General features: G+C 39.2%; 1 protein-coding gene across 3 annotated transcripts in view; it reads right to left on the reverse strand.

Moving 5' to 3' along the window:
- MAPKAP1 (MAPK associated protein 1) overlaps positions 1 to 20985 on the reverse strand; it is a 229787-nt gene that overhangs the window by 177934 nt on the left and 30868 nt on the right. For all 3 annotated transcript variants that reach the window (XM_065878524.1, XM_065878526.1, XM_065878525.1), the window contains one exon: positions 10269 to 10417. In XM_065878524.1, coding sequence (XP_065734596.1) covers positions 10269 to 10417 — 149 coding nt within the window. The remainder of the gene's footprint in view (positions 1 to 10268; positions 10418 to 20985) is intronic.

Here is a 20985-nt window from a genome sequence, read left to right on the forward strand (position 1 = left end):
TTAGGAAGGGAAAATGAAAGTCAGCAAAACCACAGTTTTAGAAAAGTGGTTATTAGATTTTCTTCTTTCTACTGTGGAAAAAGTCCTTCCTGTTGAAGAAGGCAGTGAAATTTTATCACAGCTATTGCTATTCATAAATCTTATATCTATTTTAATTCAATCTGGCCCTAGCCTCTGAGTCGCTACACCACAATTTGATTACTATAACCATACTTTTTAACTGCTGTCAGGAAAGACAGCGCCTTATACAAACATCTGCTGGAACACATGCCTGCGTTCTCCAGCACCAGCCTTAAATCACGCTCTGGTGATGAATCTTTATCTGACACTAATACTTTTTAACTTCATACAGACAATTAAAATGAATTGTAGCTAAATGCACATATAACAAATCAATTTAATCTTTGGTTGCATAGTAGCATATTTTGCAAATTTCCTAAACTTACTTTCTTACATGTACCTTTGTCTAGGTGTTAAAACTTCAATTTAACAGAAAGGAGTGGAGATATTAATAAAACACTGCTCTTATGATACTGCCATGTAGCTGCAAGCCTCAGAGAGTAATGACATTTGAAATTTATCACTGCCATTTTTTAAAAAGTCCACATTTATGTGTGGAGAGTGCCAAGCTGGGCTTCATTAAAGAGTGACCAAAGTTGCCCTCTAGGAATTAATACAATCAAAATTTAGACAAACTCACCTAGGATAACAAACTGGGTGAACGTCACTGCTGCCTCCCAATTCCAGTCTTCCATATCGACCTATACTGCAGTATCTACCACATTTACTCTACAGTTAGCTGTTCATGGGTCTGTTCCTCTGCTCAATCAGATGTACCTGAAGTCATGGACCACTGCCATAGTCCCCAGCACAGGGCACAACCCTGACTATGAAGGGTGGTTCCTCCACTTGTTGGCTATATGGCCACTCTTATCTTCAAATTCCTCTATGGTGGTTAGCCCTGTCTGATTCATCAGTGCCCAGCACAGAGCCAGTATGTCATAAACATTTAAAATGAACCAGTACAATGTGGGCACTTAGTAAATAATTTGTTGGATGGATGGATGGACGGATGAATGAATCCACTCTGCACACCAGGAAGATCAGTGGAAAGAAAAAAGCATTTGTGGGACATATACTAGATTTGGTGTGTAAAGCATTCCCCTTCCCCAGCCCCTATATCTCATCATTTCTTTATTACATGTAAGAAAATTGAGGCTTACAAAATGCAGTAACTCACCCAACAGACAAAATTGATAATAAGAGCTAAACCAGTCTGTCAGATTTCAAGTCCACTGGTAAAGGGAAAATTATTTTGGTTTTAAATTTTGAAAAATTTCAATTATTAATAATATTTTGTTTCCTGCATAACAATGACTGTAAAACAGTCTAAGAAAGAAGGCTGTGGTAATGGAATAAGGAGTTGAATACCAGCTCTGCCAAATACTAGTGAGATCTCCTTGAGCAAGTCACTTTCTCTTTCTGAGTCTCAGTTTCCTCATCTGTAAAATGGAGATAATGCTCCCTCCATCACAGTTTCGTTATGATCAATTAAAAGAGGAAAGTAGCAACATATATGTAGAAGATCAATTCTTTAAGAGTTCAAGTTTTCCCATCTATAACCTTCTACATGTCACTGATGTCAATTACCTCCCAATCACAAAACTATGGAATCTTAAAGCCAAAAGGAATCCAAGAGATCACCTAAATCAAGTTCCTAATTCTAAACATGCAGAAACTGAGGCTCTGTCAGAGAGATGGGAGGTGCCCTGTCCCAGACTCCACAGTATGGCCAGGGCTAAAACATCTTTCATGTCTGTGTTCTTTCCACCACACGGTCTTCCAGTACTTGAACTCAGGTTTCCATTTTGTAAATATGAATGCCATTAAGAATGAAAATTAAAATCTCTAAGGATCAGAACACCTAGATTCTATGCCCAGCTGGGTGACCCTAAGCTGTCATTTGATATTTCTGGATAGCTGTTTTCAAGATAATAAAATCAGCGCCTAGTACTTTGAGTGACTAGATAATCTCTCCATTGCAAATTATGCAGAATGAGGTGCCCCAGATGAGAAAGCTCAGTCTCCCAGTCTCCACCACACCTATAAAACAGATTGTCTCCCATGCTTTCCCTGGGGACTCAGTGTTTGATATTCATTCCAACCAGATTTCACCTGCTAATCTTGTAATTAATTAGCCAGGAAGAGGGTAGTACCACAACAGTAATCTCGTTATAACAAAAATATGTCCACGTTTTACCTCTTATTCCCCTAATGTCCAAGAATTACAATCAGTATATTTTCTTAAATGACACCTGACATCTGCCTCACTTAAAATTACTCTCTCATTTTCTCCTCTTAATGGCCTGATGAGCTGGGTGAGGCATCTGAGAGTATAGCCCTGTCTCAGAGAAGAGGTGACCCACTTCTGGGGCGATTCCTTAGCCAAAGTTCCAAAGCTGGCTATGAAGTGCAAGCAAAAAAGAGGCTCCTGCCTCCTAGCCCACTCTCATCTCAGAGACCACTGCCTCAGACGCCCCAAATACAAACCAAACAAACAGGGTGCACCCTATCCCCTCCAAAAGAGAGTATGTGTAGTGTCTTCAAGGACATGGTAACAGGCTATGATCTGTCATCAGTAGGCCCAAACCAGCTCAAGATGGTAACTTCTGCCTCATCCTCGGCCCTCTTTCAGTGCTTCCTAATTCAGGGATGGTATCATCGTCTATTCAGTTCCTCAAGCCAGAATCTGATCTAGAAATCATCCCTGAAACTCCTTTCTCCCCCATTCCCTGCCATATAATCAATCCATCATCAAGTCCTATCACTGTTACCAATTAAATATCTCTTGCATTCATCTACTCCTCCATTTCCAATAAGTAAGCCCAAGTTATCGTCTTTCTTACCTGGACCACTGCAAAATGTTTCTTGATTGGTCTCTCTAGCCTCACAAACCCTTCTCAAGTGTATTCCCTTCAGCAGAGCTTCAGTGATCTTTTCAAAATACAAACCTCATTACCTTCCCTCCTCATTAAACTTGTTCAAGGCTTTCCCATATTCTTAGATTACAGAGGACACTCCTACCAGCCACTTGTGGTCTGCCCCTGCAGTTTCACCTTGCACCACAATCTACCTCACCCTTGGGTCTCCAGTCACACAGCCTTTTCTTCCAGTTCCTCCAAATTTCCAAGCTCCCCCTTGCCTCAGATCCTCTGTATGTTCTTTCTCCTCACACTTCACCTAGCTAGTTCTTAGCCTTCAGCTCTCAGGTCAAGAGGCACCTTCACAAGGATAACCATTTCTGACCCCCCCCAGACTAGGTCAGATGCCCTTACAATAACTCTCTAAAAGCCCCAAGTATCTCTCCTGGAACTTGGTAATTAATTGGCTTTGATTATATATACTGTGACTGCAATTTTACACTTTGTTTGGTGATTATTTACATAACATCTAACCTCCTGTCAAGAGAGGAAGCTTCATGAGGTCAGAAACCAGATCTGTTTTTGCTCACTACTGTATCCAGATTTTACTTAATAGTGCCTGGCACATAGTAGACCCTCACTAAATAGAAGTAAATGAATGGCAATGTGGTAAAAGGAAACGAATACATCTCTCAGCACCGACCATATGCCAGGCACCTTGCTATGTATGCATTTATAATTTTCATTAAATACTCACAACAACATTTTCTGATAAGTATCATTAACCTCATTTTATAGATATGAAAACAGGCTTAAAGAGGCAAAGTGATTTGCCCAGTATCACACAGCAAGTAAATGGCAAAGTTAGAATTCTAACCCAAGCCTGACAAACATGTTCTTCCCACTGCAAAATTCTGCCTTCCTTTCAAAAGCCTCTGAGTTGATGGTGAATTCTACCTCTGATGGGAGTTTCTAGAAGATGGCTCCACAATCAGAGGAAGCCTCCAGACTGGCAGGGCTCAGAACAAACTGCAGAAATGAGGCCTGGACAGAAAGAGCTCAGAGTGGAATAAGCTAGTTTTAAGAGCTAAGCCTTGAGAATTTAACTTCAGAATAGGATGCTGAAAATGCTTTTTTTTTTTTTGAAAATGCTTTCTTTTTGTTGTAAGATTCCTATTTAATTCATTTTGAATACCACCCAGGCAAAAATCCCAAAGTCGGCCCTCAGGATTTTCAGTATAATGTCGAGCAACAGGAAGAGCACTGCATTAGTATAATGGTAAGGGGGAAATAATCTCAGTAAAATCCATTTTTAGGGCTTCCCTGGTGGCGCAGTGGTTAAGAATCCACCTGCCAATGCAGGGGACATGGGTTCGAGCCCTGGTCCAGGAAGATCCCACATGCCGTGGAGCAACTAAGCCCGTGCGCCACAACTACTGAGCCTACGCTCTAGAGTCTGCGAGCCACAACTACTGAAGCCTGTGCTCTAGAGCCCCTGCTCCGCAACAAGAGAAGCCACCGCAATGAGAAGCCCGCGCACTGCAATGAAGAGTAGCCCCCACTAACCGCAACTAGAGAAAGCCCGTGCGCAGCAACGAAGGCCCAACTCAGCCAAAAATAAATAAATAAATAAATTTATTAAAAAAAAAAAATTAGGGCCGCCTGCCGATGCAGGGGACGCGGGTTCGTGTCCCGGTCTGGGAAGATCCCACATGCCGCGGAGCAGCTGGGCCCGTGAGCCACGGCCGCTGAGCCTGTGCATCCGGAGCCTGTGCTCCACAACGGGAGAGGCCACAACAGTGAGAGGCCCGCGTACCACAAAAAAAAAAAAAAAAAGTTGTTAAAAAAATTTTTTTAACACATTTTTAAATTAATGAATTTGGTCCTTTTATTGGTATACCATGGTGTGTAAAACGGTAGTAAATACCTAATATCTTGCTTTAGAACTAGAACAGACTAATAAAAACTGGTCTATAAAAAGGAAGACTAACAAAATACAGTCACAGAGGTAAGTTGCCAAGAAACTAACTGCTGAAATGATGTTGGGACTTTACTATCCTTTACTGAAAAAGGTATGTAAAATAAAGCCAATAGAAAAGTGAGACAAACAGCTCCTAATTCAAAATACAGAGTTACTTTAGATATTCCTTCTCTCTCCCTCTCTGAGACCAATGCAGCCAACTGCATCGGGGTGGGGGGTGGGAGGGGGCAGAAATGTTGGTCAGAGGAAAGAAGCAAGGTCAAAGGCCAGAAGGTCCTTAGGCTCAAGGCCATGCCTCAGCTCAGGCAGCAATAAGCAAAAGCTGTTGTCTAGAAACAACCAGCACTAAGAAGTCCAGGTTATAATTTTTCGGAAAGAGATCCTGAAACTAAAGTAGCTTAACATATTAGAGGGGACCATTCCCACGATAATAGCAAATATTCCAAGTTCAGATGAGGAGCATTTTCCTCTAAAGGCAATTCGCTGACCTTTTCTGAGTTTGCAACATTTCTCAGTGGCTTCACACTTTCTGCAAAGTTTTAAGTGACTTCCTTTAAAGAGAGCTATTTAATGCCAATGATTGTAGAAAACATTTGTTCATAATTATCCAGACATAGACTGGAACAATGCTGGAACAAGAGCAGCATGCAAAAATGTATTTAAGGACTATCATCCCAAAATGCTGCTAAAAGCTATTAACCAGTATGTGTTAATTGCCACAGCATTCATATTAATTTTCACTTCAGGCTCGACACTGTGGAATATTTCCCCTGATACATTTTAAACAAAGTTTAATTTAAGGAACTGCTTCTATCAACACTTATGAAAATTAACAGCCAAGCAATTAGCACTCATGAATTATCCCTTCCCCCATGCTCTCTGCAGCTTCCCTGTTAAAACAGTTTCTAACAGAGAAATGGTTACTTTCTAGCAAGTTAACACAATCAAAGTCACAGTTGTCTGTATGAACTAGCACTGGTTCTGCTTTTTAAAGCACTTGTCAAGGCAAACATGCTCCTTATATTTAGAGTATAATTTAGCTAAGTCAAAACAGTAAAATATTTAACGTTTTACTAAACTGCCAAGCAATTACTAGTATCAAACTACCCTCTCACCTGATGTTTAAAAAATAGCCATTGCAAACAAACAAAAAAAGGAAGTAATTACTTCTCTTAATCTTCCTATTTCAAGTTAAAGGTCAAAACCCCACTGGACTGACTCCCTGGACTTCTACAAGTGGACCACCTTCACCCAGTCTGCTGTACATCTTGTGTAATGATGCTAAAGTCCTAGTTTTAAGAGCACATTTCCTCTCACTCGATCCTGTCAACAATCTAATGAAGTACAAAGGAGAGACAGCATCACTGGCCTGCACCCTTTACAGAGAGAGAAAGAGGCAGAAGTGGGGTATTTGCTGAGCACTTCCTATGTGCTATATCTCAATACTCATCAGGAAGACACACTACCACCAACTCATTCCACGTACGAGGACTGCAGCTTCATGAGGTTAAGTAACTAGCCTGAAGTCATACCACTAAGTGGTGGGATTAGGATTTAAACTCAGACCTTACTACAAAATAGATCTGCTTACAAACTAAATTACACTGCCTCTCCCCATGCTAGGTGCTTTATCCTATTTGATGGTCTCAAATAGCTTTGTTAGGAAGGAACTCTTAATTTCTTTGCATAGGTAAAGAAACTGAGATTCAGTGAGGTGAAAAACCTGACTGAGGTGACACAACTGATAATCAGTACCATTTCTTTGTTAGTAACTGTACTGACTGGAGATGGGTATCTGAACTTCTACTGATGATGATGATAATATTTATAAACTCAGTTTAACCAAAATAGTGATGACGATGTACTAGCTAAAGCTTCTCAAGTGATAAGGCATGGGAAAAGGGCTACTTTTTAAAATAAGACCTCTTTTGAAAAAGGTAGAAAGACAGGGCAGAAATCCACATATTCAGGGGCACTTAAATCAGTGCTGAATGTTTACTGCCTGTCACTCCTTCATCGCTTCAGAGCAACTCCCTGTCACGCCCAACATTTCCCACTTTCAGTGAGATCAGAAGGACTGGCACAGGAATTTTCCTATTGCCTCACCTCTAAAACAGAGGTTGGTTTTGTTAATGAAGCTATTCAGAAGTCCTGTTTTTAACAAGCCCAAAGAATTTAGGCAGATGGCTGAGCCTGGTTTTGCCTTGTCCGGCTAAGCATTCCCTAAAACCACTTGCAATCTGTCCTGGTCTTTTTTCAAATGATCAGTAAACAGAGTTATTAATAACCTATGAATCTAAAACAGTCACGGATAGCATTGCCAATTTGTCAAAAAGATAATATAAACGTAGTAATTAACCTGATCAAAAAACTGTAAAAATTACAATAAAGCATATACCTAAGTACGGCCTTTCCCTCTCGACTACATGCCTTCAAGAAATTATTAACCAACCACAGTTTAAAAAAAATCAAACTATTAACCAGCTACAGGAACCAAAAACTATTTAAAAGTATTCGCTTTAATTTAGTACAATAACTAAGAGATGCTTACCCTTAGAATCACTAAAACCAACAGTTCAGTTTGCACAAATCCTTAAAGATGCCTGCTTACTTACAATGTAACTGTAAAGCCACACCAAAAACAAAATCCTTTTTTCAAATCCAATGCTAGTTTAATCATAAGGAGGATTTCACAGCAGTTAGTCTCTTGAGGAAATAGATAATTAAGTAGTTTTTTAGCATATTTAATTAGACCCCAAACTCTTCCCTGTCCCCTTCTCTCCCCAATTATGTACCATTTGCCCAAGAGACCTAAGTAACTCAGTTAATTATGTAAATAAGGCAAGCGTTATTCCCAAGAAAAGCATTGTGAATATTTGTAGTGGAAAGAACCACATATTTTACTGGCTTTAACAAACCTTTGCAAAAAAAAGGGGGGGGGACTGTCAAAAATCATGAGAAACTCTTACATTTGAGGCAAGAAACAGGAAGTTCAATGACAAGATGGTGAATCATTAAAACAGGACACTCATTTCACTTCTTAAATATGAGCTGAATAAAAATAAAATAATTCTAAGTTACAACAGTAACAAAAATTTAGTGCTGAACGTCAAATGATTTATGGGAAGAATCAATCTGGAAATTATTAAAGTCGACTCTCACAGAAAAGGCTTTATTATCAAGGGGTTGACATGATCTTAACTCTCGAGGCAGCCATGGTGCTGTTATAACTACTACAATCCCATTATTATGCAATCACAAAATGCTAATTTCATCATTTTGAGGTGTTATTTGAATAGTCATTTTAATTTCTAGGTTACGAAAAGGCCTGACTCAAGTATAATTCTCTATTAATCATTGAGATGTCATTGAATATCATATTGATGCATTTCACAAAGATAGACTAATTTAATATGTACAATACAATATCCTTCAAATATTAAGCCACTTTCATTACACATCTGCCAAATGCATCAATATTAAATAATAGATGAGAACACGGGTTTAACTGTGTTTTAGCAATTGTAATATGTAGGATAATAAAAAAATAGCACTGCATCACAAGACAGACTTATCCATATATAAATCTTTCTTAATCAATTGTGCAGTGGTGACTGGGCCATGCTCACATCCTTTGCTGATTACAAATAGACCTGATATGACAAAAACATCGAGAGTCGTAAGTGTAAACACATATCTAGCAAAAATAATTCCTTTGTGACTGAGGAAATGGCTTCTTTATTTTATTTTTTAATTTCAAGTTAGGTATATATAACAAGCAGAGTTCACAACCTTCTAACAAGGTTAGATTTGGATAATCCTAAGTAATTTATAATAGAATCTAATAGTATAATGAAAATTCTAGAATATAGTATTTTAAAAGATCTGTGCTACTTTGTTGGCATCACAGCATTATCAAATACTAATTACTCCAGCAATTAACTGCATCCTCAAACAATGAGATGATAGGCAATGGAAGCAAATAAATTCTAGCCATGTAACCTAATCCCAATAATAACATCTCACATATCTAAATGAATCAATTGTAGTAGTTAACAAAAAAATCCCCTACAGTCCAACTCACTAGTTTCCAGAGGCTGACATTCCTGTCCCCTAGGGGGACCCTTCCTTCTCTTTGCTGCATTCCACAAGAAGAAACAGGAAAAGGTGGCAGGGGCAGGCTGAAGAGCAGTTCACAGGATACAATCTCTAATTTACTGGAAGTACCTTCTTATGTTTTTTGGAGAAAACTCCTGAGCATATTAGGATTTTATGCTATTTATGCATTTTGTTTCTAGTTTTTGTTCTCCTTCCCCGCCAACATCAATAACCTCATGTGCCAATGTCCATATATGCTTACTTAAACCAATGGAAACATGCTGAATTGTATGAGGTGAAAGTGTTTCAAAGAAAAAAACATCTCCTTGCTCAGATGACAACTGACAGAACCAGCATATAACCAGGACTTGATTATAAAAAGTGCAAACATAAGCAAAGAGCTGTATCTTTATTAATTGCAATGGTGTTGAAATAAGACAAATTGTACACAATCCCTCCAGGCAACAAGCTATCACTCAGCACGCCCACACCACTGCCAGACAGCAAACATAATGGCAATAAATATAAAAATCAACTGCTACTGTCCTGAAAGAAACCCAGCTCAGCTCAGCACAGAGACAAAGAATGGCAGGGAATGGGTAAGAGAGGGTGCTGCACGTATTGATAGAACTATATTCCACCTAAAATAGTGGCCATTTTTCTAAAAGGAAAACAAACACACTTTAATTTAGCAACTGCAAATTGTCAGAACAAACAGGAAAAAATTAAGTCATCCTGCATAGCCAGTGTCAGACAACAAGATTCAATAAAACACTGACATGCAAAGCAATGTCTTAGAATTCTGAAATGAAGCTCTCACCTCTACAATTTCTGGAGTTATAATCAAGAATCAGACAAGACAACCCAAACCATCTCCCAGAACCACTTTCATGGCTTTCCAAACAGTCAGACCTTGATTAATCACAGCCCAACTAACCCAAACCTTAGGAGAGAAATACTTAGGAGATAAAACAGGAACAGGAACAGGAACACACACACACACACACACACACACACACACACACACACGTATCTTCAGACTGTTTTTGTTTTCATCCTCCCAAATATATTACTATGGAATCCACATTAAGCCCAAATCCACACCTTTTTACACCCTCAGTCTTAGGAAATGTGAGTGACATTCTATATTTACTGAGTCCCTTTTGAAACCCTAAATCTAAATCTAATAAGAAGAGGTTATATAACAACCAACAATAATTCCATCCAACTGAGGTTTTCCCGAAAGGGACAGCTTCACGTTGACTTACCTTGCCATCAAATTTGGAATACTCGTTAAAGGGGTTATTCAGCTGCAGAGGACACTGCTCCAGGCGTACAGATAATATTGACTGCTTTCCAGAATGTGGAGGTTTCTCTTTGAGCGACTTTTTTTCAAATAGTGACTTTAACTCCTGGGCTGTGATACAAGAGGAAGATAAAAACATCTTTGTGATTACAACACAGAGAGATAGCCTGTCCACCTTCCCTAAAAAGTCTTCCTTGGAATCCTGAGGAGGGAGTGTCCAAGACATGTTTAGGTCAGATACGTGCAAAAAGTCTCACATATATGTCTGTGCACTGAAAGAGCAGAGCACTGAAAAACACATAGGTCAGGTTTGTCAACTTAGAAAGACTAGGGTTTAAGGAAGGGGGCAGAAGGCAGACAAGCCAACAGAACAGCCATTTTGTAAGAGTGCCCACAGCTGTGAGACCTCAGATTCAGCCTGGCTTTGCCACTAGCAGATAGGTGTGTGATACTGGACCATTCACTAAACCTCTTTGGACTTGTCAAACCAGATTATCTTGAAGATCTCTCCTGGCTCTAATATGTGGTTTTGAAGTTCTAGTTCTTCAAGGTCAAGGTCCACCTCTTAATCCTCTCACACTTTCCAATGACACCTAGCACACAATCTGGATGACAAAGATGAGGAGGAGGAAAAGGAGAAAGAGTATTTTTAATAATAATAGCTAACATTTACTGAGCAAACCAATGTATCTCATCTAATCCTCATAACAAGCTTATGAGGTAGATATTTCCATTATCTCAATTCGGTCAACTGGAAACTGAAGCGTAGAATATTTTGATTAGCCCTAGGCCACACAGCCAGTAAGTAGCAGGGCTCAGATTTGCACCCAGACGTGGCTCTTAGCCATTAGCCACTAATGAACAAAGTAGACCTTCAATAAATTTTGTTGCATGAATCAATGAATAAAATAATGATTGAAGGAATTCAGATTAAGTTATTAAATCAAAACCTTCAGCACTTATTCATTAGTGAACCAAGACAAGTTAGTTCCATATCTTCTCAAAGATCATTTCATTCTCTCTATTAATCTGAATGTCATTTAAGGTGATAGCTGGATGATAAGTACATGGGGGTTCATTATACTTTATATTTTGTGATGTTAGAAATTTTCCATACTTTCCACTTTAAATGAATCAATCATAGATCTTAAAATGTGCAATAAATAAGTTCAACCCATTCCATTCTTGAGCATAGCCAACTTGAACTGAGATCAAACATAACTGTGAAATAGTCACTTAGAACTTTTTAAAAAGGTAACAAAATTATTTTCAACAAACCAGTGGGGGAACTTTATCAAACGAGTCCTTATAGATTTAAGTGGCAAACCAGGAGAAACGGATCTAATTCTTTTTTAAAATGTGGCACTTGATTATCCATTCCAGATTCTGAATATATAAGTACATGTGATCAACAGATTAATATGTTAATTATATATTAATACCAACAGATTAATGCACATTTGAAAAAGTTTTAGATTACTATTGAAGTGGTATTTTAAATATTGGAAGTACTATTCTACCTGTACTCTATCAATAATTTTATTGCTACACTTTGGAAAAGAATAATCCTTTATTAAATACCTACTAGGAAAAAGCAAAAACAAAAAACCTACTAGGGGCCAGGAACAATGCCAGGTGTCTTCTCATCCTATCTTCACAATGATCCTGAAAGACAGGTTACCAACAGCTCCGTGAAGAAACTGAGGTGTAGCAAACATAAGTTCCTTATCCAAGTCACTCTACTGTTATCAGTAGGGTTAAGTGTGAAGTGATGATATATTAACTCTTCCATTCTCAGACTAATTCACACTTAGACCTCTCTCCTCAACCTGTGACATTTTCCCACTTCCTCTTTTGCTTCCTACACCACGGAGAAACAGAAACAACCAAAACAGAACTTTTGCATGCTCTCACCTGAACTTCCTCCCACCTTCCCTCCCATCACAACATGGCTGAACTGCCTATGCCCTTATCAGATCAGCCCCTCCTCTGTGCACTAGATTCCATCCACTCTTGCCGACTCAGGGGCAGCAATCAAGCAATTCTCTTCCATCTGGCTTCCATTTTCAATTTTTCCCTCTTATTGGGTCAGTCTCATCAGCATATAGATACTGAAATACTACTCATTAAAAAAAAAAAAATCTCCTGTACTTCCGTACTCCCACCCAGTTACTACCCTATTTTTCTACTCCTCAAAATGGTTGTCTATATTCTTGCTGTCTAATTTTTCTCCTCCCATTCACACAAACCCACTCCAATCAGGCATTCAGGCTCCACCACTTCATCAAAGCACCTTTCAACGAAGTCACCAATGGTTCCCCTGTTGCTAAATCTACTGGTCAATTTTTAATCCTCATCTTACAAGACCTCTTGGTAGCAGTTGACATTTCACTCGTTCCTTTTTGGAATCCTTTTCTTCACTTGCTGTCCAGGCTACTCCTTCTCAGTCTCCTTGCTGATTCTTCCTCCTTTTTCCCTCAAATCTTTGGCATTAGCCAAGGCATAGTGTTTGGGCCTTTTCTTTATGTACATTCACTCCCTCAGTGATCTCATCCAGCCTTACGATTTTATATACCACTTTAGGGAATTCCCTGCTGGTCCAGTGGTTAGGAATCTGGGCTTTCACTGCCGGGGGCCAGGGTTTGATCCCTGGTTGAGGAACTAAGATCCTGCAAGCTGCATGGCAGGGCCAATAAAATAAAATAAATAGGTAAACACCATTTTACAAGCGGCAAAACTAAATTGCAGTGATACAAATCAGAACAATGACTGCCTTTGGGGAGGAGACTAACTAGAAAGAGGCACGAGGGAACTTTTCTGGGGTATAGAAATGCTGTATACTTGACTGGAATGCTAGTTACACAGGTGTATGTTTGGCAAAAGTCATCAAACTGTACATTTAATACCTATACATTTCAATATATGTACAGCATACCTCAATAAAAAAATAAATAAGGGAAAACCTAAATAAATATCCTCTGTATGCTGATAACTTCTAAATGATTATTCCTAGACTCCCTAAAATTATAGATTCAACTTCATATTTCGCACCTCCACTTGGACGTCCAATAGGTATCTCAAACTTTACACGTCTGTAACCAAACTCTTGATCTTCCCCACAAACCCGCCCCTCTCACAATTTTCTTCTCAGTTAATGGCAACTCAATTTTGCCAAGCAAAAAACTTGGGTGTCATTCCAGTTTTCTCTTTCTCGCACATCCTATCCATCAACAGAAACTTAAGAAGATAATCCAGAACCACCTATAGCTACCAAAGCTGGATTATTACCACCACTTTCAAACTGGTCTTGTTTCCACCCTTGCCTCCCCCACCCCAACCCAGACCACTGTCTATTCTCAACACAGCAGCCAATGAGTCTTTTAAAATACAAGTTATAGGGACTTCCCTGGTGATAGTGGTTAAGACTCCACGCTTCCACTGCAGGGGGCGTGGGTTCGACCCCTGGTCAGGAAACTAAGCTCCCGCATGCTGCCTGGTGCAGCCCAAATTTTTTTTTAATTTTAAAAAAGAAAACAAGTTATAAACTTCAGAATAAGAAGAAAATTGATAAAACTGATGACATAAAAATAAAAACTTCCTGGGCTTCCCTGGTGGTGCAGTGGTTGAGAGTCCTCCTGCCGATGCAGGGGACACGGGTTCGTGCCCCGGTCTGGGAAGATCCCACATGCCACGGAGCGGCTGGGCCCGTGAGCCATGGCCGCTGAGCCTGTGCGTCCGGAACCTGTGCTCCTCAACGGGAGAGGCCACAACAGTGAGAGGCCCGCGTACCGCAAAAGAAATAAAAATAAAAACTTCCTAATATATAAAGATTCTCAAAGTAGAGAAGACACTGACCAACAACCCAATAGAAAAATGGACAAGCAGTATATAATATCCACAGAAAAGAAATTCAAATAGCTCTTTTTTTTTTGTGGTATGCGCCACCAGGGAAGCCCCTCAAAGAGCTCTTAAACAAATGGAAAGATGTTCAACCACATTTCATAATAAGAAATATGCAATTTAAAACTATACTACAAGGGACTTCCCTGGTGGCGCAGTGGTTAAGAATCTGCCTGGCGGGCTTCCCTGGGGGCGCAGTGGTTGAGAGTCCGCCTGCCGATGCGGGGGCACGGGTAGTGCCCTGGTCCGGGAGAATCCCACGTGCCGTGGAGCAGCTGGGCCCATGAGCCATGGCCGCTGAGCCTGCGCGTCCGGAGCCTGTGCTCCGCAGCGGGAGGGGCAGCAGCAGTGAGAGGCCCGAGTACCGCAAAAAAAAAGAATCTGCCTGCCAATGCAGGGGACACAGGTTCAAGCCTTGATCCAGGAAGATCCCACATGCCGCGGAGCAACTAAGCCTGTGCGCCACAACTACTGAGCCTGCACTCTAGAACCCGTGAGCCACAACTATTGAGCCCATGAGCCAAAACTACTGAAGCCCGCACACCTAGAGCCTGGGCTCTGCAACAGAAGAAGCCACCGCAATGAGAAGCTCGCACACCGCAACAAAGAGTAGCCCCGGCTCACCGCAACTAGAGAAAGCCCACGCACCGCAACGAAGACCCAACACAGCCATAAATAAATACATACATATATTAAAAAAAAAAACCAAAAAACTATACTATGATACCATTCCACTTCTATCAGGAAATAGACACTCGACACATTACTAGAGGGAATGAAAAACAACAAAATCTCAATAAAGGGGAATGTAACAATGTCAAAGAAAACCATATATTTACCCCTTGGCCCAACAATATCACTCTCAGGATTCTGATCCTAGAGACACTGGCAAAAAAACAAAACAAAACAAATATGTATGACGCTTTCCACTGCAGTCCCATTTGCAACAGCAAAAGCCTGAAAACTATCAAATATCCCTCAAGGGACTGGTTGGCTAAACTATGGTACAACCACATCATGAAACCTATCTCTATGTATTGCTCCAGAGTAATTCTCAGGATGTGTTGCTAAATGAAAAATTGATTGCATAAAATAGTGTGTATTATGCTACCTTTAACTTAAAAAGAGGGGAATATGAATGTAAATATGCTTATATATATTTGTAAGTGGACAGAAAAGCCAAAACCTTTTATAAAATGACTATCTAAAAGAGTAGAAGACAAGGAATAAGGCTAGATTTCTCTGGTTTACCTTGTTTTATGTATTTAACTTTACAACCATGTAAATGTTGTGTGTAATTAATAAAGAAAAAGTGCAACCTCTAAAAATAAAAGCAAAATTAAAAATGAACTTAAGTGTAATATTTAGTTGGCAGTTTAACTACAAAGAGAGGAATTATTTTAAGTAACTTTATCATATAGCAATTTGACTGTACATTCCCTATTTGAACATATCAAAAAGACAAAAAAAAATCTTAAACTGTTTTCACTAATCATAATGTTAATAATAACATTGGTATTTCTATTCTGGAACCAAGATTTTCAGCATGAGAAAGGATACATAAACATAAAATCAAAAGTAAAAGTTCCTAAATCTGAATTGGAATTATCAGCATTAACTCACAATGTATTCTCTTTAAAAATTTATTTTTTTCTGAGCTCTACTCCCTGAAAAGGCCTACAAGGAAAACAAAAATCAATCCAGTGAGCCCCCCCTAGAGCTCAGTTGTGGTCTCTTAATGCCATTTACCACTAAAAAGAATCAAGACTCCCTGGAAAAACATCTGATTCCAGATTTGGGGAAGAAAATGTGCAAGATGAACCTGCAACATCCTGTTACACAAGAAAGCAAGGAGACTATGAAAGATTACTGGAATTGTGCCAAAAGAACTTAGCAGCAAATGGGAAGGGACTCACTATACAAAGGGACAATTTCAGCATAAAAAAAGAATAACTGCAATGAACTGAAAAATACAAATTATGCTTAAAAACCCATGAGTGCATAATGATACAAAGGGAAAAAAACCCTCATTGGTCATCTACATGGGATGCTAGGCAACAAACTCTTCATTCTGAAAACAACTGACAAAGGTAAAGAAGCATTTATCCTGCTGTTCTTGTAGGGACTATACCTAAGGATAGCCAAATAATAGATTAGGGAAAGTTCTTTATATAAAACAAGTTGATAAAATTAGAAATCACTATTTCACACCTCTTAATGAAATAATGAATCTAGGTGATATTAATGGCCACTAAAACTATCAGATGAAAAGCTGATGGGAGTAATTTAATAATGGATGGATAAGGCCTGATTCCACCGTCAATCTTGTTACAAAAAACACAGTAAGACATTCCATGTTTCCTAAAATGATGCAATAGGAAATACAGATCAGCATGTACACAGTGTTCTTACCAAAAATCAACTTCAATCTGAGCAATTCTGTAGATCTAACCACCAGTTTATAGGAAATAAAGAGGACAGAGGAACATATTAAACATGGGGATATGATTAGCAAAAGCCAGAATGTAGCAAATACTATGGGACAAAATGACCCAGTTTCTTCAACTAATAAATTACAAGAATAAAAAGTGAAAGAGAATCTATAGATTAAAAAGGAAATGAGACATATTGCCCAAAAGTAAGGTGTGGACCTTAGATCTAGACCTGAACAAACAAAATGGGGGGGGGACAGAAAAAAAAATTGAGACAATCAGGAAAATATTTGATAATAATAAAGAATTCCTGCTAATTTTTGGAGGATAGTGGTAGAGCAGTTTTATTACATGTTAAAAAACACACAGGGCTTCCCTGGTGGCGCAGTGGTTAAGAATCCGCCTGCCAATGCAAGGGACACAGGTTTGAGCCCTAGTCCGGGAAGATCCCACATGCCGCGGAGCAACTAAGCCTGTGTGCCACAACTACTGAGCCTGTGCTCTAGAGCCCGTGAGCCACAACTACTGAGCCTGCATGCCAAAGCCACGTGCCTAGAGCCTGTGCTCCACAACAAGAGAAGCCACCGCAATGAGAAGCCCACGCACCACAACGAAGAGTAGCCCCCACTCGCCGCAACTAGAGAAAGCCTGCACACAGCAACGAAGGCCCAATGCAGCCAAAAATAAAATAAATAATAAATAAATAAACACATAAGTATTTAGGTATGCAATTATATGATAGCTAGGATTTGCTTAAAAATAATCTGGGAGGGGAGGGGAGGTGAATGTCTAAATGACACAAGACGAAACATATATTGCTAACTGCTGAAGCTGGGTGATGGGCACGTGGGGTTCATGACACCATTCTCTCTACTTTTGTGTATGTTTGAAATTTTTTTTTCTTTGTTTTTGTGTTTGAAAAATTTTATAATAAATAGTTGTTTTAAACGAAATTCAAGCTAGGAAAAAAAAAAGTAAGTCACACATTATATCAGTACTCTGATCAAATCACCTCACCCAGGGTCCTTATAGGACTGTGCATGATCAGGTCTCCCACTACTTACTTCTCTGACCTCACTCCTTCCCTTGCTTACTCTACTCTAACCAACAAGCATCCTTCCTTGCTTTTTCTTGAGTACATCAGTCACACTTCTGCCACAGAACCTTTGCACTTGCTGTTCCCTCATCTTAGAACACTCATCTCCCAGTATCTGCCTGGCTCACTCCTTCACTTCCTTCAGATCTCTGCTCATCCACCACCTTCCTAATGAGACCTTCCCTGATCACCCTATATAAAACAGCACAATCCCATGCCTAGCATTCCTTACCGACCGTAGTTGGGGGATATTGTTTTCTATGCCACTTCTCCCATTCTGACACCTGACCTCCTATGTTCGTTTAAATGCCTTTCTCCCCAACAACCTCCACGAGGGGAGGCACTTTGTCTTGTTCACTGCTCTACCTTCTAGACCTATAATAGTGCATAACTGCTTTTGCATACTGTGGGAGCTAAATAAATACTTGTTGAATGAATAACTCTGGATCAGAAAAGCAGAGAAAGTAGTTGTGGGGATAGGGAGCAGAATGGGAGGAGGAAGGAGAGAGCAGATGGTCACAAAAAAGCAGAGATAAGATTGGAAAAGGTCACAGAGCCCTTCTTCCTGGTTCTAAGCCATTCATAAGACAAAGCTATACTTCTTGAGTTGCTCAACTTCAAGCTGCTCTTCAACTTTGACTTCACTTGCTTTTCATTATTTTCAACTGAAAGTTTTTAATATAGAAGCTTTGGTACCTTTCCCGAACATTGGCTGTAGCTGACACACAGAGAAAGAAAGGTACAAGGGAACCCCAAAGACTCCTCAATATTCAAAGCTCCAGGAGCAGCTCCTTTCTGCCTATGGTATGGGAGAGAATGGAGCACAGTGGAGAGACTACAGTGTTTGGGATCAGATTGGCCAGGAGAAGAATTCTGACTTTGTAACTACTTGTAAGTAAGTAACTTGGGAAAGTTAGTTAGCACCTCTGTCCTCCAGTTTTCTCACCAATAATACTGAAATATTAACAGCTAATTTGCTCTGCTTGCATGAAGATGAAGTAAAGTTAGTGGCTGGCATATTATGATCCAGTGGTGCTCAGAGCTGGTTACCCATCAGAATCACCCAGTGAGCTTCTGAAAAATATAGATTTGTGGACCCCAACCTCTACCTACTGAACCAGGAATTACACAGACAGGGCCTAGAAATGTATATAGAATGTCATTATAACATGTACTTTTGGATGCATTTCTGACTTTTATACAGCCATTGTATCTGGGAACTGTTGTCTTAAGAAACCAATAATAGAAGTTATAGTAAGAAAACTTCAGGAATATTCATAAATAACTGATACAAACTACATTACTGTTTTTATTTAACTTCACATGTAAATAGCCTTGAATTCCAATTAGACTTCAAATTTCTTAAGGACAGGAATCATGTATTCCCCAAAGCACCTAGCACAGAATTACTACGCACACAGAAGTTGTAGAAGAAATACTTGTTAAATGACTCAATAAATAAGAATAATAACCAATTTTGTAAATAATATACCAATACCATTTTAAAACAATAAAATTAAAAATACTAGTCTTTGATTTGAGATTATTCCTGACAAAGCTGTCTTCCAATGACATCGCCTTCACATTTATCCGTGCAGTTTTAGTTACAGAAATACTAAAAGAATCTTACTATAAGGTATTACATTTACCATGTGGTCTCGTGGCATATGGGTCAGTAGGTTCATAAAGAACTTCGAGGTATGGACCAGATGGTTTCTAAGATCCCTTCTAACTCCTCTATGAAAAGGAAGCATTTAGGCAGTGTCTTAAAGAATAAACTGGATGTAGCAGATAGAATAAGTGTGGAAAAAGAACATTCCATGGGAGGTCATCATATTCATAAAGATGATTCTTCTATTGGGAAATGAAATAAAACAAAGATAAAAAACAGATGAAAGTATTTTTCACAAAATGTAATTAGCAGAAAAAGAATGAGGAAATGAATGAATGATTACCTAAGCCAAAATTCCCAATTGATATCAAAATGATTTGGTGGTGGCATTTCTTGCCAAAAGAGAGTATGTATTTGAGAGATGTGTGAAAATAGAATGGATCCATTTGCCAGGTAGATGTTTAGTGGACTGCGAACTCCACTTTTCTAACACATTTCAGGATAACCAGAGTGCCAGTCTGTGGTAATGATAGAACCGAGCTTAACAGAAAATTCAAAGGCATTCTTTTGTGCATTGACAAGGTTCACTCTAACCATCAAGAGTAACCACCAGGCAGGCTATTGGTCTGGCCAGAATCAAGGTCAACATCTCAAAGCATGGGCAGGCACATTAAGGAGCTCTTCTAGAAATAAGATCACAGTGTCAATTACTGAAATCTCTGAGACAGAAATAAAGGGAAGGAAACTGAGGGAGAGAGACGCAGATATACATAATGGACAGTGTGGTTAAAATGAAAGCCAACAGGGGACTATTTGTTTCTCCAGCACATTCTGAACAAAAGTTAAAGTGGATTAGACTTTAAGGAGTGGGCGGGGAAGTACCAAAACTTATTAGATGCATCAAAATTTAAGTTGAAGAAATTACTTCTCACATTGTGAAAGGGGTTAATGAAGATACATTTGAGATGCTCTACTCTATTTATTAATTTATTTATTTATGATCATTTTAAGATATGGAAGTGAAGAAGGCAAAACAAAGGGTAGCTGGAGTGATGGGCTTATTAAACTGGCTCTGAATTCATTAAGGAGAGATAAATAGGAAAAACATTAAGACATACAAAAATATTGAAGAAAGTAGACAAAATAAATGATATAAGGGTTTTCCAGTTTATGCTAAATATAACGGAGAGAAGTATTAACTAGATCAACAGAAAAGGCCAGCCTGGAGAGATTTTTAAAGTACCAAGACCAAAACTAAAAAGACATTCAAGAAGAACTATAGGAAGTCACGGAAGTGAGATACAAAAAAGAGAAAGAAGTGGATTTCTCATTCTAAGCAGTCGTTATTTAGAAGCAATCATTAAGAAAATCATACCCATTGAACACTCCTGGGTTTACAATTATAGTAGGAGAAAGCAATAACCACTTTATATGACATGGTTTAGCAGAAAGAGATTGGCCTTTAGGTGCAGACAGTGCTAGATACAAAACATGGCTCTACTGCACCACCACTTCCTAGCCTTGTAACTTTAGCAAGTTAAGCCTCTGTGACCCTCTGTTTCGTCTGTTAACGACAGCAATGATACCTACACCTTATAAGACCATTGCACTGGAGGTAATGCACATAAGGTACTTACCA

This window comes from Phocoena phocoena, chromosome 6 (assembly GCF_963924675.1).
Source record: "Phocoena phocoena chromosome 6, mPhoPho1.1, whole genome shotgun sequence".
NCBI lineage: Eukaryota > Metazoa > Chordata > Mammalia > Artiodactyla > Phocoenidae > Phocoena > Phocoena phocoena.